Source organism: Xenopus tropicalis, chromosome 7, assembly GCF_000004195.4.
Source record: "Xenopus tropicalis strain Nigerian chromosome 7, UCB_Xtro_10.0, whole genome shotgun sequence".
In the NCBI taxonomy this organism is placed as follows: Eukaryota; Metazoa; Chordata; class Amphibia; order Anura; family Pipidae; genus Xenopus; species Xenopus tropicalis.
This window is the reverse complement of record NC_030683.2, coordinates 93,870,252-93,895,984: the sequence shown is the minus strand read 5'-3', so window position 1 is coordinate 93,895,984 and position 25,733 is coordinate 93,870,252. Positions and strand designations below refer to the sequence as shown.

At 39.3% G+C, this 25,733-nt stretch overlaps 1 protein-coding gene across 3 annotated transcripts; it reads right to left on the bottom strand.

The window, feature by feature from the left end:
• Positions 1-1,658: 1,658 nt before the first annotated feature.
• Positions 1,659-22,143, bottom strand: ilvbl (ilvB (bacterial acetolactate synthase)-like). Of its 3 annotated transcripts, none has more exons than XM_012966058.3 (16): positions 21,988-22,071; positions 21,050-21,174; positions 19,302-19,503; positions 19,088-19,215; positions 16,207-16,345; positions 15,076-15,187; positions 14,057-14,156; positions 13,634-13,731; positions 11,432-11,568; positions 9,938-10,072; positions 9,294-9,408; positions 8,068-8,237; positions 7,442-7,512; positions 7,000-7,071; positions 6,785-6,890; positions 1,659-4,775 (listed from the first exon to the last, which is right to left on the bottom strand). In XM_012966058.3, the coding sequence occupies exons 2-16, from the start codon at positions 21,164-21,166 to the stop codon at positions 4,597-4,599; spliced, it is 1,881 nt and encodes a 626-aa protein (XP_012821512.1). In that variant the 5' UTR covers positions 21,167-21,174; positions 21,988-22,071; the 3' UTR covers positions 1,659-4,596.
• Between the last annotated feature and the right edge of the window lie 3,590 nt (positions 22,144-25,733).

The window sequence follows — 25,733 nt, the reverse complement described above, 5'->3', positions numbered from 1 at the left end:
GAGCCGCATTATTTCCTGTCAGGTGATCTCTGAGGGAGCACACAGCCCAGCACTAAATGGTGGCTAAAGAGAAAAGATGTAAATAGGCAATATTTACTATATATATATATAGGGGTATAGTTTCTCTTTAAGAGTACATACACTAAAAATGTCTTCCAAAAAGTACCTGTTATAGGCATTTTTAGAATCAGTTAATTTGCAACCTCAGTGAGGAACAACCCCCAAGTTTGTATAATATTTAATGTTCAATTGTTAAGTAAGTCTGTTCAATAGTCCCCTTTATTTTCCATTAGTGCAATCCCACAATTTACATAAAAGAGGGAGCTTAGCCCCACATTTTCCAAATTCTTAGCTGCTTTATTACCTGATTTATATATATGTGTGTGTATCCATGTTTTTATTCCTATACAGCAGGATTTAAGTATGATAAAGTGCCTGGAGGGGCCTGAAACACTCTCCTTTTTCATCTATGGGCTAAATAAACCAAATTAAACCAATGTCCTTAAAGGAATACTGTTGGAGTGATATCACTCAGCTCAGAATAGCACTCAATAGTAAGAAATCCAAGTCCAGCTTGGGACTCCTCCAGTTACATGGGAGTAGGAGATACAATAGGTTACCTGAAAGCAGTTCTAATGTGTAGCGCTGGCTCCTTCTGAAAGCTCAGACTCAGGCACAATGCACTGAGATGGCTGCCTACACACCAATATTACAGCTAAAAAAACACATTTGTGTTCAAGAATAACATTCTAAGTGGTAGAGTGAATAATTTGCTAAGTAAACAGTGTAATTTAGAAATAAAAAGTACACCATAAAAATCATGGCAGAATCCCTTTAAATCTTATCCTGTATAGGGTAATGGCACCATACTGACTTCATTGTTCAAAATCTCTTATTAATCCACAGTAAAAGGCGACTCCCAATATTTGGCAAGATTAGAGCTAAGGATATTGCACTTAAGCTAAAAATGCAGGACTGGGACACACAGACACCCCACTGACCATCAGTTGGTCACATGTGACCTGTGTCTTTAGGAAACACACATATTGGTAACAGGCAGACCTCTGCTCAGAAATAAAATGGTCACCTTTTAGTCATACTTTTAGTATGTTATAGAATAGCAAATTCAATTGGTCTTCATTATTAATTGTTCAATGATTTTTAATTATTTTCCTTCTCTTTGCAGCTTTCAAATGGGGGTCAGTGACTCAAGCAGCCAAAAACAATAATTTTGTGAGACTACAGTTTTATTGTTACTGTATTTAACTTATTTTTCTATTCAGGTCCTCTATTCACATACTATTCTCTCACTCAAACCACTCCCTGGTTGCTAAGGTAATTTGCACCCTAGTGACCAGATAGCTCCAAACTGAAAAACTTCTGAACAAAAATTTAAATAGTTACAAAAATTGTCTCAGAATATTACTATCTACATCATGCTAAATGTACCTCAAAGGTGCCATTTGTATTGCAGGTAGCGATATGTTCATCATGCTAGGTGTCCTAAAAATGTGTTTTCCCCTCAAAACAACAAAAGGTATCCAATTCAAACTGAACTTCACAATGTGATTTCTAAATATCCATGTGCAAACCACCATTTTACTTTATATTTACTGGGTTACAGCAAGCAAAAAAAACAAAAAACCATGACATTTTGAAAATTCTATTGAAATAGTTTATTTGGATATTGTATTAATTTATAGAGATTTACAAACAGATTATAGACGTCTCCTACAAGAAAATGTAAAATAAACATATCTGAAAAAATATATTAAAAGCCATCTAGCTTGTAGCCCTACCTCTGATTAAAATCACTTTTCCAGAGGCTGCACCCAAAAATATGACTATGTTTGGCTATCATGGGAGGACTTCTATGCATGAAGGTACATGGGCTCAATAGGTCTATTGCCACAAAACTGTATCCCAGTACTCCATTCACCCATACTGTATGTAAGTGTAATGTTTTCTGGTCTCTAAGATGTTCAGAATATCAGAGTCAGATATCTTATAGTAGAATTTTCCTTTATGTGACATAGGAAGTCTTTAGATTCGGTTACAGTATGGTTGGTTATAGCATGTATACATTATTTTACCAGCATAGTTAATAATCTCTACATTAGAGCAGTTGACTGAATAAACAACATTCTTTCCAATTCAGGTAACAGTATTTTTTTGCTGTCTACCTTTGTTTATTCTCTGATAAGCTGAAAAGTGCAACTGTATTGCCAAGGAAGAATAGTTTAATTTAGACATAGTGAGATAGCAACTTTGAGGTCATGTTTCAGGTGCTGTGGCATCTGAATGTGCTATATGTACCATTACCCCTAAACTTGCCAGCTTGTGGGATATAAGACTTTTTGTCCCATTGACAGCCAGTTATACATTCTACACTGTTCCAACCTATACCATTGCAGACCAAATAGTTTATTTTGCAGACATGAGCCCCCCCCCCCTCTCCCCATAGTCAACAGATGAACCCATACAAGGGAACAATTAAGCCACTTAATGGTAAATTATGCCCATTTAGCTGATCCATTTTATCATATGATACAGTAAGGTGGCCTACTCGTATAGAATTCAGTTTGGAAATGTTATGATTTGTTAAAGCATCTAAAAAGACCCCCTCCCCTCAATGCCAACTGTGAGTCACAAACAAGACAGACTGGAGGGAGTAACTTGTTACTCATCTCAGTATTGGCTCTTGCTCTGACTCCAAGAGGAATTAAGCACAAATGTAAGCACTATTTAATGACAATAGCTAAAGAAGAGAAGAGTCAATAGAAGTTGTATTTATTGGGTTTACATTGATCATAGACCCTGCGTTTAAAAGAAACCATGTGAGTATTAGTAACAATTAAGAACAGACAGCATTTAGGCCTTTAGCTATTTGCTATTTGGAAAGCACAGGGGGTCCTAAATGTCCTTACTGTACTGAAAAACTACGACTGGAGTGACCCTAGCAAAGACGCATTTTTCTGTCCTGGTGTATTCTTAATGTTTATGCCTGAGGTAATGAGGCTCTTTAAGGTAATGGCTTACACACTAATAACTGGCTTTTACTTCAGTCATTCTATGGGAATCTAAAAATAAAATAAACATGCTTCAATAGGAAATTAAATTAAAACAATTAATCTAAAAGCAAAGAATCCCTACATCCATAATTTTCCCTTTATAACTCATATGTGCCCCTTATTGTTCCAAACCATGATCTATATATCAGAGGTATATGTAGGTTATGTTACCAGAATGCCATGTACTATTTCCATGTGACAGCTAAATAAAAGTGGCAATAGATTTGCAAACAATCATGTAGTGCACTTATACTGGTCTGTAAAAATTTAGCTTGTTGTTGCTTACAAAAAAAGCTCCCTTTAGGTTGGGGCCACACAGAAGACTCCGTGCCCAGTACGGTCCAGTTAGGACCTAGCTACATTAGCAATACAACCCACTTCCTGAGATAGGCAGGCAAGGCTTTTTGATGCCATTGCTGGCACCTCAGGAAGACTCACTACTACTGGTGTCAGCAAGAAGTTATGGTGGCTGTTCGTGAGCTGGTATTAGCTACATCAGTGAGAGTAAGGTAAGCTCTGTGTTGTTACTGCTAATATCTCAAGAATGCTCTTTGATTGGCTGCATCACCAAAGATGATGGCCATAGATTTTAATACAGTCAATGGTGATGTACACAGTAAAGTCACAGGCCATCATTGTACCTGCCCAAAATATTGGAAGGAAAATGACTCTCCATATAAGTTTGGGATAGCACCATATTCAATGATATTTTAAAAAACACTTGTTGTTAATTATAAAATTATAACAGTACTGTACATATTTGGTATGTCATTGCAAAACAAAATGCAACAGCCAGTTGTGACTGTGAAGTGGAGGGGGGCAATGAAAATGAACCAAAAATCCCATTATCCTCATGTGAGTTCATGGGAAATGCATCTCAACAATAGCTGGAGAATTACAGTTTGGTGCCTCAGCTGTAAAGTAAATAATAATAAATGTGCCCTTTGTTTAGTCATTTTAACAGTAAGAACAATACATTTTATTACCTAAGCTAATTAAAGGACAAATAAATCCTAAACACAGACTTAGAAAGGAAATATACCCTGATAGTAAGTATGGTTAGACACTATGGCTTATTGCACACAATATCTTTCATTTTTTAGATCAGCGTTTAAACATTTATTTCAACAACCCTGGCACTAAGATGGAGATTTAAATGCCAAACTGAAGAGCTGGAAACTTTCACGCAATGCAATTTTGTACATTATGCTAAAAATAATCTTAGGGTGAGCTATCACTTTAAAGGTAGATAAATCCTGATTATTAATTTAATATCATTTCCCATTAATGTTAATTCATTCACAGCAACTCAATAGTTATATTTTTTGTCAGTGCATTAAAGAAAATAAAATGCCATTATTTTGTTTTTGTTTTGCTACCTGCAAAATATAATTCATTATTCTATTAATCCATTAGCTACAGTCATACTGCATTGCAGTCACTCATACAGGTCCAATATAAAATGCTTGTTACTGGAAGGGCAGGAGAGAAAAATCCCAGAGGCTCTGAGAGTTGATCATGTTCCCTATACAGATATAGAGCCATCTCTAAAATTTGTTTTTCCAATCAGTACATTTATAAGTGCAGCTTTTCCCTTGTGACAGGCCTCCTGCGCTTCCTTGATGATGTCACTTATTCGCTCTTCCTCCTGAGTAGTGACCAGGAAGCCTCTGCCACCAAATCCCTCTGCTGCAACATGATAATCTGCATGGAAAAAAACAAAGGTCAAAAGATGGAAAATAAAAAGTCTTTACAATAAGCAGCAGAGGTTGCCCTGTCTCCTTTCTCACCTCACAATAATGGTGGCCATACACAAGTAGATATAAGCTGCAAATTCATTTACTCTATGGGGCACATTCATCAAAGTACAACAGGTCACAACTTTTACATATTTTCTGCAACTTTTTTGTACATTTGCGCAACTTTTTCGTACTCTGCAACAAAAAGTGCAACAATTTGTGGGACGAAATCATATTTGTCGTGCTGAGTACGAAAGTTTCGGATTCATTCAAGCTTCAGTATCGTGACTTTCCTTGGGCCAGGTTGGAGCTGCAGAGTGCCATTGAGCCCTATGGGAGACTTTCCTTGGGCCAGGTTGGAGCTGCAGAGTGCCATTGAGCCCTATGGGAGACTTTCCTTGGGCCGGGTTGGAGCTGCAGAGTGCCATTGAGCCCTATGGGAGACTTTCCTTGGGCCGGGTTGGAGCTGCAGAGTGCCATTGAGCCCTATGGGAGACTTTCCTTGGGCCGGGTTGGAGCTGCAGAGTGCCATTGAGCCCTATGGGAGACTTTCCTTGGGCCGGGTTGGAGCTGCAGAGTGCCATTGAGCCCTATGGGAGACTTTCCTTGGGCCAGGTTGGAGCTGCAGAGTGCCATTGAGTCCTATGGGAGGCTTCCAAAATCATGCACTGAAGGATCACAGGCAGAAAGGTTTTCCTGCATTTTATCATTGTTCAGATACGAAAAAAACGTACTTTTCGGACATTATATGATAAGATACGTTTTTTTTTTTCGGATTTTCAAATACAAATTTGTACATTAAAAAGTATGATACTTAAAAAAAAAAAAAAAAAAAAATGTACTTTGATAAATCAGCCCCTGTATGTTGGCATCTTATTGGCCTATGTATGGCCTCAGGATCAGCTGCCCAATTGATGTCAGGCAAAAATTGGGCAGATATCTATCAGCCATGTCTGGATATCATATCAGACCATTGGTGTGCTGATATGGTTCTTACCCAACAGCTCTGCACAGGCCCCTATTAAGATCTGATGGTTTGGGCACCAATCCAATGGGACATAGCACATAGATGGACAAATCAGATGAAGATCCAATTTTATTACATCATTAAATGAGCAGATCTATTACTGTATGCCCAGATTTGGCCAGAACGACACAGGTGACCAAGTTAATCACATCCTGACTAGGTATAATTTAGCCCCTAGCTGATTGGTTCTAAACTGTAAGGTTTAGCCATGGGGCCTAGTTTTGAAAGACAGTACAGGTGGTACTTAGAAATAATGCCTATTAGGTTTAATTAATATTCCTGGAAGCCCAGCCTGAAAGTCAGTCAGTGTGAAACTGAGCATTCTATGCTGTTATGGAACAATGTCTAAATGGCAGATAAAGCAATGTTTTCATATGCCTGAAACCTAATTGTGCGCTGAGTGGGGGCCTAACCAAATACTGAACCTCAAAGTGAGGCCTGACCTGAAAAAGGCTAAAACTATTATTCTAGCCTTATTTTACACCATTTTAACTGGCACAGATTATTAGATGAAATATAATAACTTATGTCACCATTTTGAAAACATTTAGAATAAACAAGAAGTTGCCCTTTATATCATGTGATGTTGAAAGTGTTACTCTAAGACACTGCTTAACAGTAGCATAACAACTCTATGCCAGGGCCCCTGGCAGAAAAAAATCTTTGGCTGGGGAGAGGGGATTTCGTAAAACTATAGAGCCCCCCCCCTCGCAGGGTCTGCTTCCTCTATAGTTACCCCACTGCTGCTTAACCTTTCATTTTATGTCTTTAAAATCTATCCTGCAGCTCTTCACCCATTGCAACTAGAAGCAATATTAATAAATAGACTGCAAATTTAGGTCACAGAGGCTTAGATATATTTGTCACATAAAAAAAGTTTTCTTGTATAAATGTAGGCCCTCGTTTCTCTCAGAATACCTTAATGTAGCAGCGAAAGAAATACTCACCACTGTATGCCAGACTGCAGCCCACATTGCTTCCTAACATGGGCACTTGTTCACGTGAAATCTGATTCCAACAGGCGTCATTTCCAACTAGAGCTATCACAGGAGTCTGCACAAAATGGTTTAGAACAGAATGATTACAGAAGGGAGAAAGTGCGTACAGCAAAACAGCAAACACACTATTGCATATAGCATATAAAGACCTCATATATAAATACCTTATGCCGTGTGTAAGTATCAAACTCTACAATACTGTATCCCAAGGATCCATCTCCAAATACAATCCAAACCTAATGCAAGAATGGAAACAGATATACAGTATATAACCAAGAATTAAGTAATTACTACATTTTACTGGGCAAGTTTTTTATATTTCTAAACTTCTTAGGTCTCCCACATAGTTTTCCTTCTTCCAACATGATACCCCTTGGATTTTCTGCTCAGAAGCAATTCAGCCATGGAGGGCTGCCTATGTCTTGCTGACCCCTACAGCAAAGTGTTATTTAAGTGCTGCTCATAAAAACCATGTCTAATGCCTTGTCCACAAGACTGAGACTGAGTCAAATACATAATAGTGGGAAATTGTTAATTGTGCTAATTGTTTTGCTTAAGGGAAAAATTGATATATATAGATATGTGTATACAGAATGGCCATGTTACCTCTGAATCTGGACGGCAAAGTTTAGCTCCCAGTGCAAACCCTCCTCCAACTCCAAGAGTCCCAAAGGCACCTAGGAATTGACACTGTAAATATTGTTTTAAAGGATATTATATTGCATTACCTATTAAATTATCTTAACAGAAATGATTTATTCCCTGGCCATGATATGGTGGATTTAATGCCCACAGGAACAATAAGTGACAGGTACAGGTGAAGCTTGTAAAAACATACAGCTGTTGTATTGCAGCTCCCTAAAACATTATAACATATAGAAATTGCTGCTTAATAAAAGCATAAGACTGGCATAGTTGAAAAATATCTCTAAGTTTAATAAATGGAATATTTTTAAGGGAAAGAAAGAACACAAAAACAGTGTTATATTAAGAATCTAATTAAAAATTAATTAAAACATTAAAAAGCTTACAAACATTATTTTTGGACCTTGCAAGTTCTGTAATAATTACAGCAGCTGTCCTAAGTTAGTCAGTCTGGCTAAAAGCTAATCTCAGCAAAGTCTGAGAGATTGTGAGGAGAATAAATAGCTTTATTCTTCCCTATCACAGCAGCACCTCGTGCACAGTATGCATTTACATACAAAAATAAAAACTACAAATATAACAATCACCTGGATCCAGCCAACATAGTGGGCCTCTTGGACGAAGAATGTAAGCAGCACTTCCAACAAAATCACCACCATCAGCAACTATTATACTGTCCTCCGCCATAGCATCGTCCACTAGATGCAGAACCTTAAGTGGATTTAGATGCCTCTCAGTTTTCTCTTCAGCTTTTTGTCTAGAATTTTGGAAGCAAAAAAAAAAAAAATTCACATTTTCATTTAGTGTCTGGACCTCACATAGGAAGACATGCATACAGTGAGGAATCAAACGTATATGTAGATGTCTGGTTAATTATACCATACAGCATGAGAGAAAAGTAAAAAGATCAGTGTATCAACAAACACACATGAAAAAGAAGGGTTGAGTGTTTAGTACTATCCATGTGAACTGATACTTGCTCTTGAAACAGCAAGTAAGGACACATGGAGGGCTGGAGATATTGTTACATCAGGACACAAGCCTGTCAGAGCCATTTACCCCACCCACCCCTGCCTCATCCAAGTGTAAAGGCTGCTTATCCTTGGGGTAATTAGCTTGCTGGAGACTAGCACAAAGAGGGTAATGATGGGCTTGGGGAAGAAGAGGCACAAGAAAGAAAATGTCAGCAATAGAACAGTAAAGGTTTTACTTACAAGTAAATAGAACTCTAAAGCAACCAGCAAGTCTGCAGTGACTTTTGTCAAAGGAAAAGTAACACAAATTTTTCACATTACAAATAAACCCTTGAAACACTTTTATTAACATATATAACATACAGAAATTGCATTATCATAAGTGGTTACTTAATAAATAAAATGACCTTGGATTTTTTAGGGCACAACAAACAAAGGGAACACGGTGGCTGGTTTCCTTATGGTTAAAACCAGAAATTAGTTACTTGCATTCTCTAGGGTGTGAGAAGAATGCTTTAAAAAGTGATTTATAGGTTTGTTCATGTTGGTTCAGGGAGAGGGATGGGCATTAAAGGCTTTCTTATCTCCTGCTCTGTTTGGATGTCTGTGGGAGCAGAGCTTGCTGTTGACATTATACAAGGAGATCGAGGAGGGGGAAGCTGACCGGAGGATGTCACAAAAGCAGTTGCTTATTTAAAGTCTACTTATAACATTAACATTTATGTATGATGCTTATGTTAGTATTAAAAGTGTTTAGAAGGCATTTGTTTAATGTAAAATATTACTGGTCCTTTAAATCAAATAGGCAAACCTGCAATTGTATTTCTTTGTTAAGTTACCGGTTAGTTTTCTCTTTAGTTACATCCCCTGTCTTGAGGCCTTCCGTCCACTCAGTGGGACAAGTATATCCATTGAGTCCCTCACAGAGTTTAACTATGAAGGAACCAGCATCTCCTGCATGGGAAAAACATTGGGAGTAACATTACACAGAGGAATATCACTGCACAATATTTCTACAGGTATGGGACCTGTTATCCAGAATACTTGGGACCTGGGGTTTTCCAGAAAACTGATCTTTCCATAATTTGGCTCTCCATAACTTAACTCTGCTAAAAATCATTTAAATACTGAATGAATACAATAGGCTCGTTTTGTCTCCAATAAGGATTATTTATATCTTAGTTGGGATCAAGTACAAGGTACTGTATTACAGAGAAAAAGGAAATCATTTTCAAAAATTTTCTTTTGAGAACGTTGGTAGGTATTTCAAAAAAAGATAATTGTTACACAAAGGCAAACTCAAATTCCACAGAAATCCACAAAAGTTCTGGCAACTTCTGATTTCAAGAACAAAAGTAGAAAACAAGGAAAAACAAGGACTGCAAGTATTGGTAACGATGGGCGGAAAACATTGGTTTTGGAAATCTTCACATTATTGAATTTGTATTCTTGAGTGAAAATGACATTATTCAATACAGGTTACCTTGGATTGCAACACTTGGCTTCCAGAACATATCAGAGTTCTTCAGTAGCTGAGAACGGTCCCTACTGACAGCAATGATTTTACTGCGTCGGCTCAGGACACGCCCATAAGAAAGACGAAAATCACAAACCGTACCTTAATAGATAAAAGAAAATATAGCACAAAACATAGAATGGAGTCTATGGGAGATGCTCTATGGATAATTGGTTTCAGGATTTCATAACTATACAAGGCAATAGAAATTAAGTATGAAACAAAATGATTTGGTCAAACACCACATTTCCCAGAAATATCTAGATGCCGCAATAACTGCAATATGCATATTACCGTAAACATTGTAACTAACAGCAGTCCATCTATGTGAGTTCCTGTGAGCAGCAGCAGTTTAGTGCTAATGTTTCCAGCAGGCCAAACATTGAGATTATACACTATTTGGCTCCACATAAGCACAGCCACTCAGGAATCACTGCATAAGCCATATCCACATGCTTTAATGTATATAATGTATATTAAGTAATATCCAGGCAATGGCCAAATACAAGACTCATTTACACTTTTTGTGCTATCTTTTAATGTGTCTTGTAAGTTTGAGCAGCAATATGACATACTTACTAAGGAAACCCAGATTCCATACCCTATGTAACACAACAAGTGGTTGTAGGAAAGACTGAAGAGTTGATGCCGCTTGTTGCTTTATGGCTAGTAATATGACAGAGAGAAGGCTGATTACAGCAGCAAACCCTGGTGGCTTGTCAACCAACAAGTCCATAACAAGTAAATGTCAGCCAAACACTGCAATCTTTGTATGCAGAGAACCTATAGATAGAGAACTGGGTCAGGGTAATGGCAGACGGGATGTTTGGTCAACCGTGTTGATTCTCCTCCAACAAGGACAAAACACCCAGCGCTACATTCCTACTGGCATTTATGTTAATCATCAGTTCTAAAACATTTACATCGCTTCTAAGAATCTAGTTAAAAAAAGTATTCCATAGAATACTGCACAGATACACAAAAGAATCATTAGGGATAAAACCGGCAAACTCTGTCCTTCCAGACTGAGTTAGCAATTTTCTGTTCAGTGTATGGAGCCTGCGTGACCAATGTCTGGCCAAAAACCAGTCTTATATCATGCTGACCCAAGACCCAAATGATCAGTTCACAATGATGGAAATGCAGGCTGTCAGGTGACGAGTACATTGGCTCATTGATATGGTCCTCGTCCTGGTCTGCATTTCCATCATTGTGATGAAACTGTTTGGCCCTCAGGTCAGTATGATATCTCCTAGCTTAATATGGACATATAGGGGAAAGATCCGCTAATTACACAATAAGCATGAAGAGGAGATAAGTTATAAAAGATTTGACATCTAGTAACAAAATAATGATACAATAATACAGCACTATTATACAAAGTACTTATGATACAGTTTCAATGCTGTAGCAGCTTTTACAATGAATGCAATCTGTGTTTTCTGAAGCTGAATGCCCTACCTGCCAGAATGACAAGATCTGCTTCCTTCAAAGCTTCCCTGCGGTTTTGTCGAATGTGCAAAGGGCTGTCTCTTCCCAGCATGCCTCTGGCCATACCCCCCAAGAAACAAGGAATACCCAAAGACTCCAGTGATTTTCTGTAAAAAATAATCATACAATGTGCATGATCTGTTTACACAACTTTATATATTCACAGCATAGTAGCCACAGTGACTACTAGTAGCTATATTAGGCTGTAGTCAACTTAATCAATGTGTCATTTAGAAACTGCACAGAAGTGCCTTCTGTGTGTTAAAGGCACTTCATCATGGCAGGCCATAACTAGGAGTAGGCAGCAAAGGCCGCTGCCTACAATACAAGTGGGGTGGGGCTAAATTGAATGATCCAACAACATTATTGAGCAGTTGAATTTGTTGGATTTTAGGGCTGTGACACACGGGGAGATTAGTCGCACCGCAACAAATCTCCCTTGTCGCAGGCGACTAATCTCCCTGCAATGCCATCCCACTGGCGATGTAAAATGTAAATCGCTGGAGGGATGGCATACTCAATGCAACTTCTGCAACTTCGGGCAATCGTGGCGCCTCATATGCCATCCCACCGGCGATTTACATTCTAGTCTGTGGAATGGCATTTCTGGGAGATTTGTTGTGCGGCGACTAATCTCCCCGCGTGTCACAGCCCTTACAGTAAGTGCACAAACATACACTCATGACAACCCTGGGTTATGAAATGAGCTTTCACAGACTACACAAAATGTATGTCATTGCTCCATTCTGTATATTTAGAATACTGAGAACTGTTTCAGTTAGTATAACTATTCTCTAAATAATTGCAACTGTCAACTGCAATGTCTAATTTTTAGCAATAATGCTCTGTGTTAGAAAGTAGACTGGAAAAAGTAATAAAGTAAAAACCCTTATTTTACATTTTTCAGAGTAAAAAATGCAAAATTGGGTAAAAGTGTTAATGCAACTTAAATTACTCAAAGGACAAAACTACTTTGAAATACAAGATTTACTGTGTTAATAATTGTTATTGCTCCGTGAGTTTTAATGTTGGCAGATATATGACTTGGGCATGGTGGGAGTAAGTAGAATTTATGGGTTGGAGGAGAGAGTACATATTTAGTAAAGTAGAAGCAGCATTAGTGCTAGGAGTGCAAAACAGGTCCATAAGACACATTCATTAAGACTATTTGTGTATCATACTTAATGACTATCTCTGTATCATTTGATATGGGAGAGCGGCCCTCTTTGTATTGTAGATATGTTTATATGGGTGTCTTACTTAAAATCTTAAAGTCACAAAGAAAATGTATCCCTCCTATACAGTTAAGTTTAATGGTGTGCCAGGCTCATTTATACAGTATATGTGGCCCTTGCCTAAACCAGAAGTGTTCAGTTTTTCATCTTATAATTTCTATATATTCATTTGCACTAGAAGTCACAGGGCTACCAAATCACCTATTCTGAGTAGTAATGCCAGAATCACACAGGTAAGCGAGTTGCTAAACATGACTCTTGTGGATGTTGTCAGCTATATTCAAGAGTAGGGTTCACATTGCATTTGTGCTAATGGTCAACTAAATTTAGTGTTGGTGCAGGAGTGGTGGCTGCATTTCTATGGGAGAGAACACAGATTGCCTCTCTGCAATTGAAAAGACAAATTTCTTGTTTAGCAACCCAAATTTTGTCTTTAAAAGTTATCTGGAGCATTTTGTTTGTCACCCCTGGTAAAGTATGGGCATTGCCACTTGAGGTAAGATTTTTACCTTGCCTTATGTAGCAGTGCCCTCATTTATAGGACATTTGATGCTTGACTTTACTACGTCTGTGTTGTCAGTGCCATTTGATGTTGGACATTACTGTGCCAAATTATTCTGTGGGCCAGTGGACATTACTTTGACAATTAATTCTGTTCTTTAAGCAGGCAAAAGAAGGACATGCTTTCTGAACTATGTGATAACCATCTCACTTGAAGTTTCTACCATCATTAACGTGGGCATAGTCTTAAAAGTGGGTGTGGTTTTTAAAACTAGGCAGGGTCACATTTGACTTAAATTACTGGCCTTACACCGCATAGGTCAGAAAATTTACAGCCCTTGGTACCACAGAGGTTGGGCAGCACTGCCATATTTAAAGTAATTAAAGTGTTTGATGCAAGTTTAAGACACAGTAGGAAATATGGTTTCTCTCTTACCGCAGAGTTTCTACTGGCATAGGAGGTAATGTGACCTGACTGCCCAAAAGAAACACTGGCTTCTTAGCACGGCTTACAAGCTCTATACACTGCTGGATCTGGAGAACAAAATAGTTAACAAAATTGACTACCAGTCACAAGTAATGCACATTTCAAATTCCCCTTAAGAAAATGCTGGAATATAAAAATATCCTGCCTACATAACCTCCCCAATCCTCACTCCACACCTATCTCTGGTCTAGGAGAAGTTCCAATTCAGAAGGCAGGTTCCCAGACACATAACTTCCAGAAGCTAGAGACTAGGGACCCAAACAGTATCCTACTGTTGCTGCTCCTTAGAAGAGCAGGCCTGTGCATTGCTACTAATAAAACTAGAGCACTTGCTTAGAAAGTGAATGATATTTTAAATTATATTTTAAAGACCTGCATAGGGCTTGCTTGAGGGATAGAGAGTGGAAGTGGTGATACATCCCGAGGTTCCCAAGCACCAGCAAACAAATTGTTCAGATGGTTCTGCAGGTACCTATGGTAAGATTTGAATAAAAGAAGAAATAATGTAAATATCAGAACTACCTTATAGAACTATCACAATCTATAAAAATCAAAAATTCAAAACTATCAAAACTTTTTGAGATTCTTCTTGTACTTAAACCCCTGTTTCTGTGTCAATATTTGTCAGGGCAGCACAGCTCATAGCAAGATTAAAGACAGCTTAATTGACAGCTCAGTGGATGAACTCTGGCCAGCATCTTCTTGCAAGATTGCTTTAGCTTGCAAAAATTAGTAGGTTATCAGGCACAGACTTCTTGTTTCAGTTCCTATCTCAAAAGTGTTTAAGTAGGAAGTTTAACACAACTGAAATTTAGATTATTGATTCTTATGTAGAAAATGTTTGTTTCAGATCAGTTTTACTGCATGTTCTGTCAGTTTCAGCTTATGGAGGGCTATTTTAATTCTCAATAAGGACTGTCAACCTACCATAGATTAACATGAACAAAAAGTATCATACACAATACTCGTTATCATTTGATATTTACAGCCTTAGCTACCCCCACATAGATACCATGGTAACCATTTACTTGCTTGTGTACATACCCACTTCCGTATGCCACAGCTAAAAACAAGGACACCTTAACTACTAACACAGCATTGCAAACTGCCAGGATGCTATACTAGAAAGACAATATCAATGGATTTAGAAAATTCCATAAGATTCAAGGGGGAAGGGAAGGTAACAGGTAAAATAAGGACAACTTTGAGCATAAAAAGAGATGGGTGGGATGGGGTTAAAGAGAATAATATACTTAGAAAAGGACTTTCCCTTTCATGAAAGCACAGAATGAAGGTAAGCTAGCCCCCAAAATGACTGAAATGAGTGGAAAAAAACCTCCAAAAACACTAAAAGTAGGCCACAAATGTCATTAATAACCATTATACATTACCAGGTGATTGCTTTTCCCACAATTCCTTTTGGAGCTCCCTTAGGTGATAGTTCTTTATGAACTATATGATATGGGTACAAAATATCGATAGGAAATTCTACGAATACGGGTCCTATAATATAAACAAAAATTAATGTCACACGCAATTTAGGTACACTTTTGAGCTCTAACACTGTATAACTCTGTAACAGAAATTTCCCAGCACTTCAAGGAAGAAGTACTAACCGTGCTGCCATAAAATGCCAGCATGTCCTTCAGTAAACTTTCTTCGAAAATAACCAATTATTGAAACTGCTATAAAACAGTGAAAACAGTGAACTTACAAACAAATAGTTAACAATGGTTTTTTTTGAGTGAATATATCTATATCCCTCTCTTTTTCACCAGGTCCACAAAGGAAATTGTTGTTCAGTAAACTGATTGGACAGCACTTGTAGGCCCTGCTGCTTCTTAAAGGAACAGTAACACCAAAAAATGAAAGAGCTTTAAAGTAATAAAAATATAATGCACTGTTGCCCTGCACTGGTAAAACTGGTGTGTTTGCTACAGTAACACTACTATAATTTATATAATAAGCTGCTGTGTAGCCCTGGGGGCAGCCATTCAAGCTGGAAAAAAGGAGAAAAGGCACAGGTTACATAGCAGATAACAGAAAAGTTCTGTAGAATACAATAGTGTTTTATCTGTTATCTGCTATGTGCCTGTGCCTTTTCTCCTTTCATTGGCTGCCTCCATGGCTACATAGCAGCTTATTTATATAAATTATAGTAGACTTTCTGAAGTAAACACACAACTTTTACCAGTGTAGGGCAGCAGCACATTATATTTTAGTTACTTTTATACACTTTCATTTTTTGGTGTTACTGTTCCTTTAACATAAATGCATTACAATACAGCTAAGAGTGGTTAGAAGCCTTTACTATTTTGTGCCCTACATTATTACAATTGCCACAGAGGAGAATGTTGGTCTGAAAATACAGTCCAAAGCTAAATTACTGGATCAGCTTCATTAAACTTTTGCGCCTCTGTATCCCTTTTAATCAAATTTAAATGGTATGATAATAGGAACCTCAAATACAAATCAACTCCTTTTTCTGATCTTATAACAAAAATGTGGGGAGCGCTGTTCACCTGGTGTTCCAGACTGGGCCTCAGCCATTGCTTTCCTAAGCACAGGTACAATCTCTCGTATAGTTCTAACTGATGAGCAGGATTTGCATATAGGTTTGAAAAGTGACATCTGATCTATGTCCTGGAGTGCACCTCGACCCTGCAGTAGGAAAAGGGGTGATCATTAAAGAAATATTTATTTAAATTATACACATATTCAGTGAAAATGCAATCAAATATCAAACGAAGATTACAGAATTCCCTTAGCACAGCCTACATATTTTAATGTAAATATGGAAAAATCAGCAGGGGTGATTCACACCACTCATTATAAAAGTTCAATATATGAATGAGCAGTAAACTGTCCTTTTTAATATTGTCCAAGCAACAGCAGGTGCTCTTCATGTTAATACCTTTTTAATGTATGCAAATAAAATATACTTTTAATAGACCAGATCTAGCAGTTGCTGCATCTTTCTCCAATATCGTTGTACCCTGAGAAACAACTCTTTGCTTTTCTAGAATGGAGCACAAAGGATTGTCACACAGTGCAGGCTGCACTCAGCAGCAATTAGAACAGCAGTGGGAGGAGCAGTGACAAACCTGAACATCCCCTAGAACACCTTCTAGCATATGAATCATTCAGAGAGTGAAGCAGGTGGGTGCCATGGAACACAATGTACTAGAATACCCCGTACTTAGTGACTCCTTATAGCAGTTGTAGGGTCCAAGGCTCCCTTATGCCAGTGTGAGTGGTACTGGTACATTTTCATCCAGTGCAAGTGTTCTACGTTAGGGCCCTTAAGAGAATTTGCTCCCCTTAAAGCACCAACACTTGTTCTTGTACCACTGGTAAATGACATAATGACCAGATGACCCAAGAGGACCATGCAGCCTATGTGGCTAATGACCAAATACCCTATATAATGTACATGCACTGATGCATCAGACTGCGTACCAAAACTAATGACTACTATGTGCTTATAAAGAATACGTTTTGTATGTTGCTCCAAAATATCCTGTGGTTAGTTACTGAGGTTTTGGCAGCTGACATCTACATTATAAACTGCCCAAATTGACATATTATATGCCCAGCACATGTTTAACAACATTCAAATCAGAAGCATTTTGTTAATGCAAACCTTTAGAAAATGATTCAATTTAAAACTAGACAGAAAGGCAATGGATATTATGGAATATTATAAAAAAAACTTGTAACTGGCTCTGCCTAGCACTGTTTCTACAAAAGCACCAACGGTCTAAGGGTCACTCGCCAGCTTTAATTATCAGTGAATAAACAGATTCTCGTTGTGATATCAGTGCTGTAAATCAGTTGCTTAACCTAAAATATAGAGGCCGTAGGACATAGTTACATAGTAGTTACACAGGGTTGAAAAAAGACCAGAGTCCATCAAGTTCAACCCTTCCAAGAAAACCCAGCATACACAACCTATACTGACCTATCTATACACTCACATACATGAACTATATACAACCACTAATACTAACTGTAAATATTAGTATCACAATAGCCTTGGATACTATGCTTGTTCAAGAACTCATCCAGGCCTCTTTTAAAGGCATTAAAAGAATCTGCTATTACCACATCATTAGAAAGGGCATTCCCCAACCTCACTGCCCTCACTGTGAAAAACCACCTACGCTGCTTCAAATGGAAACTCTGTACCTCTAATCTAAAGGGGTGGCCTCTGGTGCATTGATCGCTTTTATGGGAAAACACAACACCCCCTATCTGCCTATAATCCCCTCTAATGTACCTGTCCAGTCCCCTCGCTAGCACCTCTTTTCCAGAGAAAACAGCTTAAAGCTTCCATCCCCTTCACCAGTTTAGTTGCACGCCTCTGCACTCTCTAGCTCATTAATATCCTTCTTAAGTACTGGAGCCCAAAACAGCACTGCATACTCAAGGTGAGGCCTTACCAGGGACCTATAAAGGGGCAAAATTATGTTCTCATCCCTTGAGTCAATGCCCTTTTTTATACAAGACAGCACTTTATTTGCTTTAGTAGCCACAGAATGACACTGCCTGGAATTAGACAAGTTGCTATCTACAAAAACCAGATCCTTCTCCATTAAGGATACCCCCAACAAACTACCATTCAGTAGATAGTTTGCATTTATATTATTTCTACCAAAGTGCATAACTTTGCACTTGTCCACATTGAACCTCCTTTTCCAGTTTGCTGCCCAGTTTTCCAATTTTGTCAAATCGCTCTGCAAAGTGGCAGCATCCTGCACAATTTAGTGTCATCAGCAAAAACAGAAACAGTACTCTCTATGCCCACCTCCAGGTCATTAATAAACAAGTTAAAAAGCAAAGGACCAAGGACTGACCCCTGCGGTACTCCACTAACCACACTGGTCCAATTAGAAAATGTTCCATTTACCACCACTCTTTGTAATCTATCCTTCAGCCAGTTCTCTATCCAATTACAAATATGTTCTAGGCCAATATTCCTCAAATTGATCATTAACCATGCCAGACCCAAACATGCCAAAGAACTAAAACGCATGTCACAATACAGAATTACATCTGTCTTAAAGAAAATGTAATGGAATATCAGTTAATGAAAGTTTAACCTCTGAGCATTTTTGGCAAAAGTTAATGCTACAGGGAATAAAATGTGAATCTGAAAAACCAGCCTCAAATTATACCACTCTAAAGACAAAGGGTGGTATAGAGACAAATACAAAGCTACAATACTAAAGGTTGTTAATCGTGTTTCACCATAGGTGAAAGCACCTATTGTATTTAGTTTTAGACATCTGAGTGTAGAGGAATTTCAGAAAATGCGGTGGTTAATATCTTATATAAAAAAATCAGGAAAAAAAAATAAGATCAAAATGCACAACTGTAAAAAACAGGTTATGTTTTCAGTACCTGTAGCAGTGTGGCTGAAGCTCCTCCTATCAGCAGCAGTGGTGATTCTGCCATCTGGGCATTCTTAATAGCTGTTACTGTGTTGGTCAAACCTGGCCCTGCAGTGACTGCTGCCACTCCCACTGTGCCTGTACCAAAACAGAAAAACACTTTATTTTGTGATACACTGCCAGTTGATTTTTCAGATAGAGGTGAGCAAAGATGGAGTGCAAACCTGAAAGCCTGGCCACAGCATCTGCTGCAAACACCGCAGTAGCCTCATGTCTGGTGTCAACTATTCGAATTCCTAACTTTTCACAAGCGACCACTATAGGAGATATATGTCCACCAGGCAAAGTGAAAACAAAACGCACGCCATGAGCCTGAAGTACTTTGGCAACAACCTCTCCACCATGGCAAGGACTTTGAGTTTCAACCTGTAGACAGTGTACAACATATACACATAAGATAAAAGGAAGAACTGACTATCATTACTAAGAATTCTATAAAAATTAAAATGCAATATTTTACTAATGTTTTTCTGTGCAGTATGAGATTTCTCAAAATGTCAAAGCAAGAGAAGTGTCAAGAGGATAAAGGGGTTTGCAGAAAATGGTTCCTACAGTCACAGTTCCAGAAACTTTGTTTTGAAGCTATTTTTTGCAATAATTTTTGTAAATGTAATTTAATTCAAAACTGGGGATACAGATATCTAGTGTAATTATTGTTCTGCATTCCCTGAACAGAGCAGAGCTATAACATGCCTATAGCCAATCAGCAACATGAGTAGAGCATGTAGCTTAACAGAGAATTAGAATATTAACACTTCAAATGTTAGCTGAGGCAACTCCTTTTGGTGACCCAATGGCTACCACAGCCTAACATGGATTCCTTATCAGAATAAGCATTAGCATTAAAGGGATTGCAAGGATGTATGTGTATGTGGGGGCATTAATCTTGCTAGGGCAGGGGGTCTCTGGCTTCTTCTGCAGAAGGGCTGAAAGACTTAGTTGGGACCAGGGTTAATTCTACTATAAAATGCTGAAACAGAAAAAAAGATTTTGAAATAGAATTTTACACCTGCAATAGGAAGAGGATAATGATACTTCCTGACTGATTATGTTTTATACTGTAATAGTTCTCCTTTGATACGGATCTTCTGTGTGATTACATAGCATCATTACACCCACAGATTTTACCCAAATTGGCTAAGTTTGCAGCAACTGGTTAGGCATGTTGCAATACACTATATTTATAAGCCAACATGTGCCAGTGCAGGAGTACACAATGAATTCTATAAATAAACAAATGCCCTAGCATATTACCTCCTAGGCATGGAAATGTGCCCATAACTGTTTTAATACACATACTGCCCTACTTTAAAAATATATTATGGTGAATTACAGTACCATTCATGGCAATGTATTTTTGGTGTAATTGTGCCCCATAAGGCATTTTTAAAAAAAACACTGTGTAAAACATCACATTTGACGTAGCCCTCAAAATTGTCTGTTTAGTCCTCAACTCTTTAGAAAAAGCTTTATTTTGCAAAAAAAATTCAGGACACTGTAACAAAGCTTCAGGCACAGATGAAGCAGACAGAGTAGTTTGTGCTGAGAGCTTAGTGCTTTTTTTGTTTGAACCACTTGCAGGTAAGGAATCTACTATGGGTGAAACAGTAAATCAGTGGCCAGAGGCAACCACTTTATTGCCACTACCTTGCTGTAACTGGATAAATGTGACACTTGGTGAAGATGATCATCAAATATTAACTTGCAGTTCAACTAAAGGTGTAAAAAATCCTATATCTAAAACAAAGGGTGTAAAGGTCAAATCAGAGCAGAGCACATAAGTACCAACCACGGACCTGGTGTAAGTGTATAGGCTTTGTGAGGTGCAACTTTGCCCCCTTAGCACTCCATCACTTGCACCTCTGCTCATTGTAATTGAGGCCTTTTTTGTTTAATGTAAAATATACAATACCTTGTGAAACAGCTGGTAGATAACCCCTAGGCGATGAGCAGCCCATACAAGTATAACAGATACCAATGCTCCCAGACCAACTCCCAGGGCATGTAAACAGTCACAGCTTGAATCCATTGGCAACTCTACAGGAACATAATGTTATTGAAAATAATTATCACTAGCACATATCATATGTTAAAAACATTTATCTACCATATGGTTTCAGATTTATATTTAAATCCTGTTCAGGAAACTTCATTTGGTATTCAAATCTACAGTTGGGACGAAAAAAAGAATTGTGTCCAGGAATTGCTGAAACTATAGCATTTTATAGCTACAATTATGTTTTCACATATCACAAGTCTCACCACATATTGGACGTCCAAGGAGAGGCCAGCACCAAAACATTAAAAAAAAACACTGGCTTGGGTTTGTACATTGGGGGGGAGACTCCAAATGCAGATCAAAGCACCCCCCCCCTTCACACACACACACACACACACACACTCTACAAAAGCTGTTATGTAAGGCCATGAAAGGGATCATGCCGAAGCTATTTCAGCCAGGGACACTTATACTGTATGACTCCCCCCCCCCCCCCCCACCCACACACACAGAGCAAAATGGGTGTCCCATCCCACTGACTGCATGATTGCTAGCTCTGCTACACAGTTGGACACAATGAGACAGTAATACTGCGGGGGACTGACAGTAGTATTTTTTTCACCTACCTGTGTATATTACAGTGTGACAATGTGTAATTTTGCTTTGGCTTTTTACTGTGCTGTGCCTGCAGGAGCACGGACAGAGCACTGTACCCAGCTAGGCTCTCTGACTGACAAGTCACATGACTGACAGCTAAGTACCAAGTTCGCTTTAGCTAGCAAGAGTAGGAGCTGTAACTTCACTTGGTGAGTACTGCACACACAAAAAGGTCGGAAATAGAAATGGGATACCTGCCAGTGCAGTACCAGTAGCAGTCTTCCTCCTGCACACACTCACACAGATGCATATATAGAAAAATAAAAAAAAACTGCAAAATACCTTCAGAGCTTTACTAAAGTAGCATGGAAACGTCTCAAGGGCTCCTCAATGCCCTGCCTTCAGCATACAGTATCATGTGACACAGTCGGACCCAATCACCACCATGCAGCAAGAATCCTTGTCACGTGATCCGTGTGACATCATGGCACCCGGAAGTAAGAAGAGGTTGTCAGAGCAACCAGGGTTGTGACTAGTTCCCATCCTCGGAAAGGACCTCCCTCTAGTGGATAGGAAATAGACGGTTCATGTGGCAGTGAGCTAGTTCCTATCCCTAGAAAGGACCTAATACCTCTAGTGGTGAGGTACCAGAACTGGATAGGAATTAGTCCATTCTGTACAGAAACGACTAGTTCCCATCCTCAGAAAGGACCCTCCCTCTAGTGCAGTGCTGTCCAACTGGCGGCCTGCGACCCCCCTCTGTGTGGCCCCCCACCTGTCTGGCTGCTTTGATGGCTTACCTTTGAGTAAGCATTAAATGGTATCAGTACTGTGATTAACTGGCCCCCTGCATGGTTCTCACCTCAGATTCAGGCTGTAGTCCCTCTGTATTGTTTAAAAATGTAATCCACTGTGTTTTTCACACCTTTTAATCTCTGTATTGTCCACCCCCTGCAGTGTTCACACCTCAGGCTCAGGCTGTAATCACTCCCATTGTTCACTTCTTCACACCTCAGACATAGGTACTGTAGGCAGAGTATGGCACATACAGCCAGCATAGGGCAGGTAGAGTATGGCACACACGGGCAGCATAGGTCAGGGAGGGTATGGCACACACAGGAAGGGTAGGGCAGGCAGAGTATGGCACACACAGTCAGGGTAGGGCAGGCAGAGTATGGCACACACAGTCAGGGTAGGGCAGGCAGAGTATGGCACACACAGGCAGGGTAGGGCAGGCAGAGTATGGCACACAGAGGCAGCATAGGGAAGGCAGAGCATGGCACACACAGACAGCATAGGACAGGCAGAGTGCTGCCTGTGTGTGCCATACTCTGCTTGCCCTATGCTGCTTGTGGGAGGTGAACCTGGCAGGGGTTTGTTGTGGGAGTTTGTTAGCAGTTGGAAATAGCCATTAAATGGTCCCTAAGGTGTGTAATTATGTACTGGGGGTTGCTCTGCTATCCACAGGGGAGGAGGAGGCATATGGAATTTAAGGGTATATCTTAATATGACATAATTCTTTCACATATGAATGACAGTTGATATCCCCACAGTAAGGACCAAGCATTTGGGATTTTGCTGTGCTAGCACCATTGTGATAAACTTCATTGTGTGAAGTGGGTGTGGTTTCAAAAAGGGGAGTGGTCAAAACTGGCTTCAATTAGCGGCCCTCCACCATGTATGCTAGAGAAATTCCGGCCCTCGGCACCGTAGAAGTTGGACAGCACTGCTCTAGTGGATAGGAAATAGACAATTCATAAAACAGTGAGCTAGTTCCTATCCCTAGAAAGGACCTAAATGCCTCTAGTGGTGAGGTACCAGAACAGGATAGGAATTAGTCCATTCTATACTGACAAAGCTAAATGCCATCCAGTACAAGGACCTTCAAAGTAAGGTCCCAAATAAGGATAGAATCTAGTCTATTCTATTAGAGCTGGCTATTTCCCATCCTTGTAAAGGCCCACACAATATATGAATCTTTTGGTATGTTAAATAGATAGAAACTAATTTGCTGCTCATTAAATTAACTATTTTTTGAGACATTAGTTATTCTTATATAAGATGTGTGAAATCCATCATCCTGTGTTCAGCTGTTTTATTGCTACTTCATATGAGGTCCAGTACAGGGATAGGAACTAGTTGGTTCATTTATAAACAAGCTAATTCCCATACTGTCTAAGGCCCTTCTCTAACAATAAAGGGACCATCTGTATTAGGCAATTTACTAACAGGTCCAGTAAAGGTATAGGAACTAGTCGGTTCATATATGAACAAGCTAATTCCCATCCTGTCTATGGACGTTTCTAACAGGACAGGGACTAACTGTATTAAGCTGGCCGATTCGGCAGCTAATCGGACCGATTCGGCAGCTAATCGGCCCGTGTATGGGCAGAACAGAGCTGCCTGGCCGACCGATATCTGGCCTGAAATTGGCCAGATCTCGATTGGCCAGGTTAGAAAATCCGGTCGGATCGGGGACCGCATCGGCTCGTTGATGCGGTCCCCGAACCGACTGCCCCATAAACTCAAATGTAATCCGATCGTTTGGCCCCAGGGCCAAGCGATTGGATTTTTTTTTTTTAAAGCAGCTTGCTACCCGATATCGCCCACCCGTAGGTGGGGATATCGGGTGAAGATCCGCTGGCTTGGCGACATCGCCAAGCGAGCGGATCTTATGGTGTATGGGCACCTTAAGGACCTATCCTGCCAGGGCCCTTCTGTATTAGGCAAATAACTGACAGGTCCAGTAAAGGGATAGGAACTAGTCCCTTCATTTATGAACAAGCTAATTCCTATCCTGTCTAAGGACCTTCTCTAACGGTAAAGGGACCATCAGTATTAGGCTAATACCTAACAGGTCCAGTAAAGGGATAGGAACTAGTTGGTTCATTTATGAACAAGCTAATTCCTATCCTGTCTAAGGACCTTTCTAACAATTTTGGGACCATCAGTATTTGGCAAATACCTGGCAGGTCTAGTAAAGGGATAGGAACTAGTTGGTTCATATATAAACAAGCTAATTCCTATCCTGTCTAAGGACCTTTTCTAACAGTAAAGGGACCAACTGTATTAGGCAAATACCTGACAGGTCCAGTATAGACATAGAAACTACTCAGTTCATTTAAGAACCAGCTAATTCCCATCCAGTCCAAGGACCTTCTCTAACTTAGTACAGGGACAATCTGTAATAGGCAAATACCTGACAGGTCCAGTATAGGGATAGAAACAAGTCCGTTAAAGCATAAATCAGATACTGCCTTCCAGTTAAGTGACCTTAACCTTATTAATGTAATTTTTTTCACACCAGTTAAATGTTTTCTGTGATGCAATAAAAGCTTACTGCTGATAAGTTGGTATGGTAACTGTACCTGGGCAAACAATGTCTTTTTTTTACATAACTATTGCATAAAAAACATAAATAAATGGTAAATATGGCATAATGAATGGTATCTGTATAAACAATCCATGAAACTTCTCACATCCTGCCTGGAGTTGAATTAATAATCTGGTATTTTCATGTTGTCTGTAATACCTCTACTCTATATGAGCAGGCAGCTAAGGGCAATGTTCACTGCTATTGCTATCCCTTTATTTGAAAGTAGGCATACCTTTTTCTCCCAATGCTAATCTGGCCATAGGTCATCAGTGTAAAGTATTAGTCTGGCTATATGACCTCCTGCTCTGCACTGACTCATTGCCTTTTATAGTGCTTGCTCCTAGGTGCTCTGAAAACTGCTTTGTTGGTTCCCTGATTCCTGATCCTCAGGCCCAGATTTGTGGCGAGGCCACAAAGGCCCGGGCCTAGGATGGCAAGGACTTCACACATTGGCAGTGCACTCCAGGTCAGCATAAAAAAGCCGCAACAGGTGATATTAAAATCGATTAACCTTTATTTGCACATCTAAAAAACACAGATGTAGACCTCAAGCTGTGTTTTTTAGATGTGCAAATAAAGCCCTGAATGGCTTGGTTTGGCATTGCTATAATAAAATCCACACCC